General features: G+C 38.6%; 1 protein-coding gene across 1 annotated transcript; it reads right to left on the reverse strand.

The window, feature by feature from the left end:
* Positions 1-640: 640 nt before the first annotated feature.
* ncmap (non-compact myelin associated protein) lies at positions 641-14,301 on the reverse strand. Its single transcript, XM_028564992.1, has 4 exons — positions 13,955-14,301; positions 2,535-2,641; positions 1,999-2,083; positions 641-1,053 (listed from the first exon to the last, which is right to left on the reverse strand). Exons 2-4 carry the CDS (start codon positions 2,626-2,628, stop codon positions 774-776), a joined length of 459 nt encoding a protein of 152 aa, XP_028420793.1. The 5' UTR covers positions 2,629-2,641; positions 13,955-14,301; the 3' UTR covers positions 641-773.
* Positions 14,302-16,286: the final 1,985 nt, after the last annotated feature.

Genomic DNA, 16,286 nt, shown 5'->3' on the forward strand with positions numbered 1-16,286 from the left:
GCATCAAACTACAAAGGATTCACATCAGCGTGTTAGGCTGACACCCAGATGTCTCATAAAATATCTCTGTGGTCTCTTCGTTATACAAGGTAATAAAAAAAGTACAATGAAATTTTATAGATTTCTTAAACAAAAACTAATCTGAGAAATCTGTGATCAGAAGATAAAGTCAGTAGAATGCAAGGTTAACCAAATTTTGTAAATAATGTTAGATCAAAATAAATCTGCAATATCAACACATTTTCCTCAAACATACTGGCATCCATTTCATATTGGCTTTGTCTTCTCTGAAGTTTATACTAATCCTAAATTTAGTCATGAACCTATGTGATCCTCTTTAATACAGAAATGTACACACGTATGAGCAATGTTCTCAAGCCATTACAATCTTTACAACACTTTTTTTTTCATTGTATTAGTAGTGATCTGCAAAGATTATAAACCGTAAGAAATGTCTGGCATCTATACTCTGAACACTGACTGTAGCCAAAAAGAAAATCTTCTCAACGTCTCAGTTCCCCGTCATTCAACATCCTTCATGCAATCCGTTGTGTCTGTTTACGGTACCATTTTGTTCATGATGTACATATTTTTTGTCAAAAGGACATGTTGTCATTGTAGTCGCCAGCTGTGGCTCAGTTGGTGGAGATTGACAGTGAAAACACTAACGTCACGGATTGAGTTTTCACAGGATTCAGTCTGCACACAGTATGTGGTCACGGATGGAGACAACACATCAGTCAGTGCCTGTTGTGAGAACCACAGTCTTGCTGCTATGTGTTTCTCATTGATGGAGAATTGTGTATGGTTATCGCAGTGGATTCACTGATGGTGCTGGATTGCTCTATGTGGTTTCCCTCCACACTGATCAGCTCCACTCTGGGTAGCTGGAAGCCATTCTCTGAGGCTGGGTTTAAATTGGAGATGCTGCCCGACACAGAGTTGACTCCCATGGTGCTCAGCGGCATGCTGCTCGGAACTGTGGATTGTGACATCTTCGGACGAGGTTTGGAGCCACCGCTGGCTCCCAGGACTCTGGATACATGGGTCCGCCTGGCAACAAATAAACCATGATGTTACTTCACTTGGGCTATCATTTAGCAAATATGCATGTGATTAAAAAACTGACCAAAAAAAGAGGACAAAAAGAAAGAAAATAATGTTAATTTTTTCTTCGTCAAAACTGTAAATGAAAATACCCGCATTTCACTACTGAGTCCATACTTTTTGGGCTTTTGGCCTTCATGTGAGCTCTCATCATTGCTCATATCAAGTTCAATATGTCTATTCGTTGTGAGCAATTTATCCAATGTGTTTTGTCTTCATGAATCGTTTCATTTGAATAACTTTAAGATGCCTACTGCATGTCTGTCCATCCAGGGAGAGGGATCCCTTCTCTGTTACTCTTCCTGAGGTTTCTTTTACATTTTGGGGGACGGGGGTTCCTTATCCGAAGCAAGGGTAGAAAAGAACAGAGGGTGTTGTATGCTATACAGATTATAAATGTGATATTGGGCAATATAAATAAAACTGACTTGACGTGTAGAAGAGATATCTTTTTAAATCTCTCCTTTATTTGTTGTGCATTGTATTGTGACCCCTTGAGTACCTTTACTCAAATACTGTAATTACTATTTCCATTTTATACTACTTTATACTTTTACTTCAGAGGGAAATATTGTAAATATTGTGTAATACTTGATAGATTTACCTCCTCATGCCTCTAAAAATGGTTGAAATAACAATACAGTATAAGAAGGGAACATCATGCAAAAGTGAACATCGCAGGTTGCATGTGTCCAACTCATTTGACCTGTGATTTGGGGGCTGAGAGTATATTGATATGCATAATTGTTTTCATTAGCCTGATAAAAAAAATATAAACAGCAGCCAGATTTCCAGTCCTTCTGGAAGTGGATAAAAATAGCATTGTACATTTGCCGGCCCATGACATTCACTATGCAGGAATTGTCCTGTCAAACAGGAATGCTGCCGTACCTGTTGTACGTCTTCAGGATGATCAGCAGAATGGCAAGAAGGATGATGATACCTATGACAATGACAGCGATCATTGCCCCGGAGCCTGAGAGACAGAAATAATGCTTAACATGTTAAAAGGTTGTCAGCCAGCGTGTCGCTTCTAAAATTTCCATTGGACACATTCCCTCTGCTTCATGTGGTGCAACGTTTTTCTACGTATCCACCAGAAGTAGTCTGTAGTAGCTTAGCAACGACATCACTCACAGGCAAACAGAACATGGCAAATATTTCATATTAAATGCATGAGTGCCACTCCCATACAAACCATCTAGATTAGACTGCATGACGCGATAGGTTTTTATTTATGAGGCTCGTCTTATCTGACATAGTATAGGGGACATTCTAAGATCTGATGGTGTCCACAACAAACACCTCATTCACAAGGGTGTGTTTTATTGATATCCAATTTAAGAGGACAAGGAGACAATGCAGACACACACACACACACACACACACACACACACACACACACACACACACACATATATCCTTACTCTGGATGAGTATTTGTTCTTTGGTCTTTGTGGTGGTGGTTGTGTTTGAAGGTACTGTAGTGTTGGTCCCAGGTGAGACAGTTGAAGCTTGCATCTTCAGCAATTACCTGAACAAAAAAACCCTTTAGTCAACTGAATATTCTCTGAAACCATGACTACACAGCACAACATTTATGTGAGGGTAATATTTTTCAAGGTTAAAACCGTTTCTGCTGCAGTCATACTACAGATGAATAAGCGAGGAGACAAGAATAGAATGAGGAGAGAATATGGGATTTGAAGCTTAAAATATCAGCGTGATATAGTTTTTATAATCAGTAGACAGGTGACAGCAGCAGAGAGAGTGCACCAATGAATAATTGTTTTTTTTTATTTAAACCACAGGAATGAGGATCCTCACCAGAACATTATGTATGAAGCAGTAATCAGTGCCAACTTTACTCCACAGGACAGATGTGCTGGCCAGATTATAACTATCATTAAGATCTTTTTAAATACAGCTCATACTGTACTGTAGATTTTGTCGCCATGCAAACCTCTCTCCATATGACTGACATAAAACTGATTGGAAAGATGTGATTGAACGGCTTTGTGTTTGCTCTTTATCAGCTGGCTTTACGATTACACAGCAGGTTCATACATCACTGTCATGTCTGCTAAAGCTTTATGAAAACATTTGCGATGTGTATCACCAGACGGACTGATGCAAGCCAGAACTGACCAGGAAACAATGTTGAGACATGTAGGACAAGTGCGTTATGGTGCTGCAGTGCTGTGCTACAGTTCTCGTTTTGGAACATGAATTCATTGCATATTAACATGCACCCCCTATATGCACATATACACACACGATAAGGTTGTTGAAAGGGAGAAGATATTTTCCAGTGTTGGTTAAAAATTATGTCTGGTGATAATTTATATTTTTTCTCATTGTAACAAATAAACTGATCCTACTAACAAGTATTGTTTGTGTAGACATAGCCTAATATAACTTGTTCCCCTGTCCCATAGGCCTCCATTGTCTTCCAAAAATGATTAAAAACACATCAGTGAGCCACACGTTTGCACTGGGTGACATGTATGTATAAATATTGACTAGAGCATCAAAAGCTGCTAAAAATATTGCCCAACATTTGAGTAACATTTGTTAAAAACTACAGCTTCCCTGTTTTAGAAAATGACTGAGCCTTTTTTTTTTATATCAATTTGTGAATTGTGTATCGATTTACATCTTCAGTACGAACATATGGACTTGCTATTGAATGCTGCAGACCGGGTAGGGAAGTTGGAAAGTATAAGATAGACTAACTGGTTTTGGTCTTTTCATGGAATTTGTTGACAATAAGGAAAATATCAAATAAGACCAGCTTCAAATCTTGAAATATTTCCTCCTCTCGTGTGTCACTGATGACTCATCAAAAACATCGCAAATGTTTTCCTGTGCTTTTGTCCCTCTCTTACACCCATAATTCTCATGAGGAACATGTCCTAATATAAAGATGCATTGATGTGATTTTTGTTCTCTGAAGAATGACTCATTTAATCACTGATCTGAACACACTGTCATCTTGATCTAGTCTACTGTGTTGCAATCGTTACATGTCATGCGGAGATCCTCTGTTATTAAGAAGGATCCCTGATACTGTTCAGGAAACAATCCACACACAGCTGTAGGTCAGGGCTGGCCCTGAAACTAATACTGGTACTTTCCACTGAGTCGGGATAATAGGCCTTCGCATGGTCAGAGATTAAAAACTCAACATGCAAACTTAACATGAAATAATTACACCTGCTCTCACTTTGTTTTTGAGTTCCGTAAAAAAAAAAAAAAAAAGAATTATGATTACATGTAGGTTCATTTTAATTTCCACTGAGCCTGTTTTAGAAATGTCACTCAGTTTCCACTTCTTCCACCCTAGAACCACATGAGTGTCATCATGGAAGTTCCTCATCCTCTTTTGACGCAGATGAGGCGGCCACTCAGTCATTGAAGCGTGAATCAAGACACGTGATCATTATTATTTACATGATCATCTTTAAATATATCCCTTGATCTGTTGCATCTGTCGCATCAGAAGCATCTATCTTTATGTTCATGCAGGCAGTTTTGTAAACCTGAAATGTGCGGTGGGTCATTTTTTTGTGCGTATTCACTTTCATTTCTCATTTAACAGTATCAATGACGAATCCTGAAATCATCCAGCGGGTTATCGTATCATAATTTTGTTAAACTGTCAGGTTTTACGATCGTGGAGGTCAGGATCTCCCATTTTGCAACCAAACATTTTTTAATTATAGGAAACAGATGAAGTAAGGTTTATTACATTAAAACAATTGTTGCATTCAAGACATGAGTGACATTGCATTGTGTCTGCTGGGGGTGAAGCACATTCAGAGGTGCTCCACGATTTGCATCGGCTACCCTAACACAAGGAAGAGCAGACCCACACATGCACACACGTGCACACGCACACACACTTGTTGTCTCTATTCTCTAAATTAGATTGACTGCTCTATTGATAACATCCACATTTACAAAGAAATATGCAAAACCTTTATAGCATCAATACCTGTGAAGATACCGCTGAACCACCAGTTAACTTAACGAAAGGTTGTTGACAGACATCAGATTGCTGTCTCTCTCAAAAGCACTAACTAAAGTCGGTAAGAAACTACCATATTCATAAAAAATTGTATTGTCATAATATATTAAATGATATGTAGCACTGCTTTCGCCTTACTGAATAAGTTCACATACAAAACACACACACATATATATATATATAATAAATATTACAAACTTCACTGTTACATGTCAGGTATGTAGCTGCTGCTGTTACAAAGAACCTTTTACTATAGCTGAAAAGGTGGAGGGTTCTGTGACTTTCTAATGAACACCTGGCTGCTGAAAGATACTGTGAGCTGACAAACTTTGTCTTCTCTTTCACACACTTACAGTGGCCTATTTATTTTCTGCTACAAATGCTGCCAATGTTCAGATGGACATTTTTGGAAAATAAACATATTCGCTTTTTTGCAGAGTTGGATGAAATGGTCGATACCACTCTGATGTCAGTCACTACGGTAAATAAGAAACTACAGCTGGCAGCCAGTTATCTTAGCTTAGCATAAAGACTGGAAGCAGGAGGAAACATCTAGCCTGGCTCTGACCAAAGATGACAAAATCAGCCTACCAGCACCTTTAAAGCTTGATTGAATTAATATGTTATATTTCATTTGTTGAATAAAAAAACCCAAAACAATTTGCTCTAGTTCTTAGCTGGAAGTAGTAACTTCCTGGAGTCTCCACTAGTTGCTGGCAACTGCGCCTGGAAAAATGTTGAAGCTTTGGTTTTTGTACAGATTAAAAAAACAGGTAGGCAGATTTTGTTACCACAACAGTTACAACAGAGCCAGGCTAGCTGTTTCCCCTTATTTATAGTCTTCATGCTAAGCTAAGCTAACAAGCTCTGGCTCCAGCTACATATTTACTGTAGGCTACAGATATAAGAGTGGTATCGATCTTCTCATCTTATCCTCTGCAAGAAAGTGAATATAAGTTTTAAATACATGTTTTTTAATTAAAGGTTAGTTAAAATATTTATTTTACAATCAAAATGTATTTTCGTTCACACAGGTTATTAGATTAGTTTTGTATGGACAAATACATTGGCTTGTGTACACAGCCTTAACCATTAATGGAGCGGAAAAGTTTACATTTCACCTCCAAGCTGTGAATTTGAAGCAATGTAAAAGGACCATTTACAACCCCATACATGTGACACACGTTCCTGTACTAGGGTCAAGACTAGGATTTTGATTCTTTCTTAATTGGGATTGGATGAAAAACCAAATCCGAATTTCAATTACAGGCTGACAACAGAGACTTGTAGCTAGTCCTCCATACTTGTGTGTACTGTACATCTTATCCAGCTTCCTGCTTAACAGCAAACATTGCACAACCAGCTTCTCCCAGTGTTGACACACTATTAAACATAGTGATTAGTAATGACATATATCATATTTGCCGTTTGTAGTGGTGACAGGTTCTGATAAGTGGCTGACTAATATATGCTGTGTAAAGTTGGTAATACTACTGCTTTGGCAACATGGTGCAGACATTGTAAATCCCACATTTGCCTAAGAGGGCTTCGCAAAGCACAGACAGCATGGCATCATTAAGGGATGTATATTTATTTGTGCCTCTATTTACAGTTATAAGCCTTTTTACCTGAATTCATAGTCACAGTCAGCTGTTTACAGTAAATATTAATATATATGAAAGACTGAAGTTTAACAGGCTAAATGTAGCATTTACACAAACACAGAGATGGATTCAGGACTAAAACAAACAAGACATCAATTTACTACTACTTGAAGGGCACCTGATTCAATTGTTAACAGACATGAGGGACTTTGTACCCTTGTGCTAATAATTTCTATGCACAAGACACATACTGCTCACAATATTGTATTCCTGGTGGACAATATTGTACTTGTATTTATCAAGTTTAAATGATGGCACTTTGCATTGTACAGCACAGAGATACATTTAGCTCAAGCAGGTTTTTAATTTATTTATTTTTAAAATATCAGCGTGATATAGTTTTTATAATCAGTAGACGGGTGACAGCAGCAGAGGGAGTACACAAATGAATGGTTGTTTTGTACAAACCACAGGAATGAGGATCCTCACCGGAACATTATGTAATCAGTGCCGACTTGCTATCATTAAGGTCTTTTTAAATACAGTTTATAAAGCAGTTTTTTTACATTACTTTTTTTTACATTACACTTTTGTTACATTGCTGACTGATAAACAGTTTCTGCTCATAAAAAGGTATATGATCATATTAGACAATGCCCTTGTAACTACAAGAATGTTTTTTTTCTCATTACTTCTGCCAGACCTTTGGTAAGAGCTGCAATGCCAGAACAAGGTATACCATAAGGAACACATCACAAGCCAGCGGGACACTGGCGTCCAAAGGGCAGTATTGATTGGATCAATTAAAGTGCTCATATTACAACCCCAAATCAGAAAAAGTTGGGTCAGTATGGAATACACAAATAAAAGAAAGTAGTGATTTCTAAATGTACTTTGACTTGTATTTCATTGCAGACAATACAACAGCACATAATTTAATGTGTTCCTCATGATTTTTATTGTTCTCTTATTTCTTAATCTTATTTTGGTTCTTGCAACACATTTCAAAAAAAGTTGGAACAGTAAAGCATTTACCACTTTGTAATGTTGCCATTCCTTTTCACAACACTTAAAAGACATTTAGGGACTGAAGACACCAAGTGATGAAGTGTTCCAGGTGTGATTTTGTCCCATTCTTGCTGCAAACAAGTCTTCAGGTGGGCAACAGTACGGGGTCTTCATTGTCGCATTTTGCGCTTCAAAATGCGCCACACAGTCTCTATTGGAGACAGGTCGGGACTGCAGGCAGGCCAGTCAAGTACCCATATCCTCTTCCTCCGCAGCCAGGACTTTGTAATGTGTGCAGAATGTGGTTTTGCATTATCTTGTTGAAATAATAATCATAAATAATAATCTTGAAGGCAGCATATTGTGCTCCAAAATCTCCATGTACTTTTCAGCATTAATGGTGCCATCACAGAAGTGCAAGTTACCTTTGCCAAGGGCACTGACACAACCCCATACCATGACAGACCCTGAATTTTGGACTTGTTGCTGGTAACAGTCTGGATGATCCTTTTCTTCTTTGGTCCGGAGTACACAGCGTCCATTTCTCCCAAAAAATACCTGAAATACTGATTCATCTCACCACAGTACACGTTTCCACTGTGTGATGGTCCATCCCAGATGCCTCCGAGCCCAGAGAAGTCGACGGCACTTCTGGACACTGTTAACATAGGGCTTCCTTTTGGCACAGTACGGTTTTAACTGGCATTTGTGGATTTAACTACGTATTGTGGTACTTGACAAAGGTTTGCCAAAGTATTCCTGAGCCCATGTGGTGATATCGCTTATAGATGAATGATGATTCTTGATGCAGTGCCGCCTGAGGGATCGGAGGTCACGGTTGTTCAGCTTAGGCTTGCGCCCTTGTCCTTTACGTACTGAAATTCCTCCACATTCCTTGAATCTTTTAATTATGTTATGCACTTTTGAAGGTGAAATAAGCAAATGTCTTCCTATCTTTCTTTGAGGAACATGGTTTTTAAACGTTTCAATAATTTTCTCACGTATTTGTTGGCAAACTGGCGATCCTCGGCCCATCTTTGCTCCTAAAGGACTAGACCTTTCTTGGGTGCTGCTTTTTTACCAAATCATAATTACCATCACCTGTTGACATCACCTGTTTCAAATCACATCATTATTTAACCAATTTACCAGATTACTAGCCCTAAATTGCTCCTGTCCCAACCTTTTTTGGAATGTGTTGCAGGTCTGAATGACAGGAAAGGATGTTTATTTACAAATGAAATTAAGTTGACCAGACAAAACATGAAATATTTTGTGTTCACATTGTCTGCAATGAAATACAAGTCAAAGTACATTTAGAAATCACTACTTTCTTTTTTTTATTTGTGTTTTCCATACTGTCCCAACTTTTTCTGATTTGGGGTTGTATGATTTTGGGATTTTTCTCTTACCTTTATTGCATTAAATATCTTTTTTTGTGCATCTTATAGGTTTACAAAGTGAAAAAGACCAAAGTCCAGTTTTTGTGTGCTGTGTTGTACTTGTAGCCATAGCAGAAGTGCTGCCTCTTGTACAATTATGTACACTTATGTATTAGCGTTGCCAACTGCAGCCCTGGCACATGCCGGCATTTCATCAGTACCGGGTGGGTGTGTCACCTCCGTCAGCATGGGGTGTGTTGACGTGGTGGTAATTACAATAAAACAATAAGGCTTAGGTGTAGGTTTGACGTAGTAGAGGTCACGTGAAGATCTGGAGAGCCCTCAGGTGAGGAAACACACACAGTTGACACACCTCATACTCAAATACAAAACTGACCCTGGCACTGCTCGCCATCCTACAGTCAGTTCCTGACTTTGTGACTTCAACCGGACCTCCTGAAATACAAACAACTTGTGCTTGGCACTGGCTAAATACTGTAGCAAATACCGTAATTGCCCTGAGCATTGTACGTTACCAAAAGTGTTACGCATGAACATCAGCTAATTAATACTTGAAAGATGATCCTTTTTAAGCATGCAGTAAAAATAGAACTGGCTCACGTCATTGGTACATTTTAAAAACACCAAATGTTTCTGCTGCATTCAACCTCCTCCTAGATATTAGGTGAGGAGAGGTGTCTTTCTGTCCACATCTATATAACACTATAACACGGAAAATGTTTATGCTCCACATTAACGTTATTTGAAAACTATGTCAGAGATGACAAGAAAGAGTTGCTACTGATTGATTTTGCTCTTCACATTCATTCAGATTTCAAATTCATTCAAATCTGCCCTGATCATTTGCACAGCTAACCAAAAGAAAACACTTGTTTAAAATCACTGACCTTTGAGACAATCCCACATATATAGCTGTTTCCCCCTGCTTCCAATCTTTATGCTAAGCTAAGCTTACCGACCACTGGCTGTAGCTTCATATTTATCGTACAGATTTGTGATATTGATCTCCTCATCCATTTTTCCACCAGAAAGCGAAGAAGCACGTTTCCCAAAATGTGGAACTACTCCTTTAACCACAAAGCACAGAATCACATCAGCTGCTAGCTGGGGTGCTAACCAAACAGCATGATCAACTGATTAACTTCATCCGTCATCTATAAATTGGAAATGTCATAAACATACTGTACATCCTTCATTGTCATTAATTCAAGTATTAGTGCAAGTAAAGTAAAATGGCAGGAAATAGGTCCCAATGTGAGAACAAAATCAGTCAAATCCACATGATTTTTTTCTGTTTTCATCTGATTTCATGGGTATTCATTTGTGTTTCAACTTGGTTGTATGTAAATATTGTTATATTTTCCCCACATCTCTGTATCTATGTATATTTATGCATGGTTTATGCTTGCATACATATGTTTTTGTCTTTGTGAAGTACTTTGGGGCAAACCTTGTTTGCTGTTAAAGTTTTATATGAATAAAATAAACTTAAAACTTGAACATTTCAACTTTTCTTTCCAAAAGAAATGCAGATTTAAACTCTGGATCTTCTTCCTGTGATGAACAGTGCTGACCACTGGCCTGCTTCTGCTAACCTAAAAGTCATAGATATGATCAATAAGCAGACTTAAACAAAACTTTTTATGTTTTTGGGCAAAGGAATTGTAACTAGAGCTAATCAGAGCACTTTGACATCAGCATTTACTATACTGTATTACTCTAATAATAGTTTGTTTGTTGTTCCACAAATTGCAGCTCCTCGCTAACATGGCAGATTCAATATCCTTTCTTCCACCCTCAGTAAACAAATCATTTATTGCTTTTTCCGAGAGCGCACTCTCAACGCAGAACAGGAACAATTTAGTTTCCTCTTTTTTATACGAGGAAAAACCAGACAAAGCTGTTAACCGGCTTGACTTTTTCCCCTTGTTCGTCCACACACACACACACACACACACACACACACACACACACACACACACACACACACACACACACACACACACACACACACACACACACACACACACGTTTAACGCAGTCTCCAGCACACAAGTTCATAAACACGATTAAATGACGGTCTTGGAGACAATATTTGAGCAGTCAATTAGCAGCAGGTTAATAAGACCCAGGTGGAGCTATTAGTTCAGCAAGCATACAGTCTGGAGTCACAGCAGAGAGGTCATCTGCATCACGTCAGATGTAAATTTCCCATATGATTTGTTTTCCAGATGTCACACTGAAGAGGGACTTAACTATGACTTTTATCGACCTCAATCCATCACCAAGGGATTTGCAACAGCACTGACAGGTCTCTGGCATAGCGTACAACTGGCGAATTAAAAAAGATGTGCGTAGTAAAGAGGTAATATATGATGATTATGTTTCAGCTCATGGTGTGAGAGTGAAAAGTATGATTTTAACGCTGACCAAATATTCCTATATTAAGAATCATACAACTGGGTTAAGATGGAAGAAGGAAACTACTTTGTCATCGGGGACATTGTAGGTTTGCACAACAACTGCTCAGCTTCTTACAATGTATTGTTCACGAGGTTACAAAAAGCATGACAAATGGATATTTATAGAAAGATAGCGAAAAAATGCTTTTCATAAAAGGTTTTGATTGATCCAATAGTTGTCTAAACGGCTGAGTTAGAAACAGACTAGTCTATATCCTTGACGTTTCACTTCCGGGATTGCTCTGTTGCTGCCGGAAAATCCGCCGGATTTCACTCATTTAGGCCGGATATCCGTTGCCTTGGGCTTCCTTTGTGTTGCCATTAAACTCCAGGGGATTTATAAGGACTATGGTTAACCTTTAATCAGATCTCTGCAGGGTAAATTCAGACAGCTAGCTAGACTATCTGTCCAATCTGAGTTTTCTGTTGCACGACTTAAACAACTTCTAAACGTACACAAGTTCCACCAAAACAAAGTTCCTTCCGAGCCTGTTTTGCAGCGGCACAGTGGCTTTTCTCCGGTGCTTAGCACCGCCCAAGACGATTGTGATTGGTTTAAAGAAATGCTAATAAACCAGAGCACGTTTTCCTCTCATCCCCGAATGCTATGTGGACTAGCCAGACCCTCCTCCAGCGCGCTTTGGAGGAGGGTCTGGCAAAGCAAAACTAGAAACTGATGGCAGGGATACAGTGGAAGGTGTTCACTGATATTTGTGGCCATTAAAATAATTTTATCTACAAACATGAACATTGTGGTCACATTTACATCACTGTTTAGCTGAAATAGTCAGACAAGGGTGGGACGTTTTCTGGGTTTATTTACTGTGGTCAGAAGCTCCTTTGTACTTAAAAATCAATCAATTAGTCAATCATCTATTTGAGTCAACACATCATCGACAACACTCTGAACTGAAGGGATTTTGAATGCTTGCAAAGTATTTAAAGGCCTGATGAAATCTGATTCATCTCATTTAATACAGATATTACAATGACAGAAACCTGCTTAACTTCTGGGTTCTGATTTCTCAGTCAAGATATTCTGATTTCCCATGAGTATTTTAATCCAATAATATAATAGGACTAAGACTTTATACCACATTAGATGAATATTGAAGATGTCTGCTGCTGACAAGAATACTTTTAATTAGAGTCTAGCATCCTGAAAAACAGCTAATTTTGTGTAAGAGGTGAAGATTGAGACTCTTTCGCACACTCGCTCTTCTTGCTGGTATGTCCAGTATGCTTTCTAAGGCCAGATAATAAAACATATTTTCAAACAATGCTTATCCTAGTCAAAAAATGATAACAAAAGAAGGTACGCACAATAGCACGGTGCTTATCATCTACACAGCCAGACAGAAGTTTGTTTTCTTTTTCATGTGAATATCAGTTCAAACTTCTTAGGTTGATCTAGTTACAGCCTCATTGTAACTGCATTTTCATTATTCCATAATGGAAAAGAGTGAATTTGATATTGTGAAAGGGGATGGAGGGAATGGCCTGCTAATTGTATGTTGCACCCTGATGTATTTTATGCTCTTTAGGCTTTTTATGCTCTTTTAAGGGTTACATTTGTCATTTTATCTTCTAACTCGTGCCTCTCTCATCAAATTGTCAAACAGAAACACACTACTGTAGACCATTGAATAAATGCTAAAAAATAAAAACATTTATACATACTGTATAAAGTGACTATATACCATCCCAGTGACATTTCAAAGTAATCCAGACTCTAAGTTTGAAAGAAGTGATTGCAGCTGATTTAATGAATTAATTAGAGGAGCAATTAACTTTTTAGAACTACACAGACTGGTCAAATGACTACACATCATTGTTTATAAAAAAAAAAACTAAAACAAAGTTCACACAAAGTCCAAAATGATTAATACATCATCATCATGCCACTGAAATATATGAAAACTCTGATTTAGCACAGCAGTACTATACAAACAGCAGTCATTTAGTCCTGGCGAGGACTAACATGTCTCATCTTCCCAATGGTTTAACAGTGAAAACAGATTTCTAAATCTGAGGACTCTCTGGAATGTGAGCTATCCCCTTTCACCTGAGACTCACCTGCTGTCTCGCCACATTATCTCTGGGAGAACCCCTGTTCTCACACACACACACACACACACACACACACACACACACACACACACACACACACACACAGACACCTACACACGCACGCAAACAAAAACACACACACACACACACACACACACACACACACACACACACAGAAAAGACTGACCAACTCTCTGAAGTATTCCTTTCAACCAAAATAGACGAAGTTTACGTTTTCAAGATAAGTAGTAGTCAAAAGCAAAGACTTACCGTCTTCTCTTTAATTTCAGACCAAGCCTTCTCCAGGTGGGAGACTGAGCAGCTGCAGAGCCCCCTCCCTCAGCTGACTGATAGGGGCATAGTCCACCGGTGGAGGGCTGACAGTCACAGAAGGTCTGGGGAGGGAGGCACGAGGGAGTAGAAGAGTGTGTGCTACTCCGATAAGTAAATAAGTCCCAGGTGCTGCTAAAGTGACCCACAGGTCCCACAGGTACAAACAGATGGGACGGACAAAAACAAAGGCCAAAAGAGTTTAAAAACAACCAGAGATGCTTCTGTGTGTGTGCCTTCTGTGGGAATCAAAGAGTTTATGTGAAGAGGAGGAGGAGACTCCACGCTTGCTCACTTGTTGCTCTTGAGCTGCTCCTCGCTGAGAGTAATAATCGCAGGCAGCTGGTTTTTCAGGTCCGTCCGCCTGGCCCTTAGGCGTGCCGTGGCCGCTGATCAAAAAGAGAGGCGCCTCTCCAGAGTTGTCTGCCCGGCTCGGCTCTCACCATGACTACTGCCTCTCAAAATCAGACTGGTTGCATCTCGCCGGATGTCTCACATTAACTGCAAAGGGTGGGGCTCTGTGCGTTTTGTCAAGGAAGATGAAAAAATACATAAATAACATCTGATTTATTAAAATCTATCCTGTATTTTTTGACCATGTGCACCTGTGCATGGATATTTACTGAATACATGCATGCGTGGCTGTCTTTTTTTGTGTCGTCTCTTCAATCAAATCATTACCTCGTATTTGTGGAGAATAATAAGACTGCATGTGTGTGCATGTTTTGTGTGAGTGTGTAGACAAAGTATGTGGTTTCAAAGTTATCACAAATCTATTCATCTTTGCATGAACACATTTATGTATGTAGTTGAAAATTAACTGAATCACAATGCTTGTCCAAAGGGTACTGGGTGTGTTTGTACAGTAGAAAAGATACTGAATGCAACAGTGTTTTCTTTTACTATAGGACAATAAGCTCCATTCAGACACTTAGCACCCATTGTGTGAATGTTGTCCACTAAAAAATGTTTTTACTGGCAATAATCTTTCTGACTGTCCTACTATCTGTCTCACTCTTATTGTAGCACCTGAAGCTCCTGTAACACACCCGTCAATTCGTGGTAGTCTTTCTCCAGACAGTGCCAACAATTCGTCAGGATCTCGCCTCATGTTATCTCCAGGGGCTAGGTGGTGCCCATGACTGTAAAGCAAGTCAGTGTTGTGCCTTTGTGAAAAGGTGTAACTAAACTGCATTTGGGCACACACCTTGTTCTGCTTCACCTGATGGCCTGCATACGTGCATAGAGTGCTGGTGTCCTCATGTTCAGAGTGCTTCTTTCAAAACTGTAATTCCCCCCCTCTATTGTGTTGGTTTCAGTGAAGTACTAGCTAGTAGCTAATATAAGTAACAAGTATAAACACCTTCTTTTTTACAGTCTATGGTAAACATCCTGTGTGCAAAATGTGTTTGATTTCACTAAAGGGGAAAAGAGGTGGATCATCATCTTGTAATTACTTATTTATTTACAGTAATGCTATCTAAACCTTACAAGAAGGTGATTTATTTATTTATTTAGTTTGTTTTTCAATGCCAGAATTTTGTTGCGTTTCTCCTGAATTAGCTAGCTAACGTTAGCTGTTAGCTGTTTTCTTCATCTAGCTAACGTTAACGTTTATTTGTGTGTTCCATCACATTTTAATTTCTTTGGGATTCTTATAACGTTAACGTTAGATAATACTGTCCTGTAAATATGCTTTGACGGTTCCGCACAGTAAGGACATTATTAGCATTTATATTTGTCTGAATGTTTCCCTATTATGTCAAGTTTGATTGTAAAAGTAATGGAACAATGACATTTTGAAAATACAATATGAGGCATTGCGTCTGTCTACCAAAAGATACTCAATTATTGTATACATCTTATTTACTGATGAATTAAATTATATTTCCTACCTGTTGAGTTTACACTTGTTTTCAACAAGACAAGCTAACGTTAGCTGCTCTGTGAGACTGTGTAGTTGCCAAATGCTAATGTTAGCATGTTAACCACATCCATGATGCTAACAATGTCAGTACGTAGCTAGCTAGCGTACAAAGTGTAATGCCTATTAGTGCACTAATGGAAGTGTGCGATTTGTTTAACCCTTGTGTTGTCTTCGGGTCAAATTTGACACGTTTTTCTAAATTTCTATTTTAGAAATATGATTTCTTTTTAACTACCTAATTTTATTCACCCAAAAAAATTGAGATTGAATCTCTGTTTTCACAGAATTTTGGGTGTTTTTGTTCAATTTTGTAGCATTTGAAAAAGAAATTGAAATGTTTTTCGA

This window comes from Perca flavescens, chromosome 20, assembly GCF_004354835.1.
Source record: "Perca flavescens isolate YP-PL-M2 chromosome 20, PFLA_1.0, whole genome shotgun sequence".
In the NCBI taxonomy this organism is placed as follows: domain Eukaryota; kingdom Metazoa; phylum Chordata; class Actinopteri; order Perciformes; family Percidae; genus Perca; species Perca flavescens.

Coding starts and splice junctions, on each gene's coding strand:
- ncmap (XM_028564992.1), bottom strand. CDS start 2,628: ATGCAAGCTTCAACTGTCTCACCTGGGACCAACACTACAGTACCTTCA. Junction 2,084..2,534: donor AGAACAAATACTCATCCAGA/GTAAGGATATAT, acceptor TCTGTCTCTCAG/GCTCCGGGGCAATGATCGCT. Junction 1,054..1,998: donor ATCCTGAAGACGTACAACAG/GTACGGCAGCAT, acceptor ATTTGTTGCCAG/GCGGACCCATGTATCCAGAG.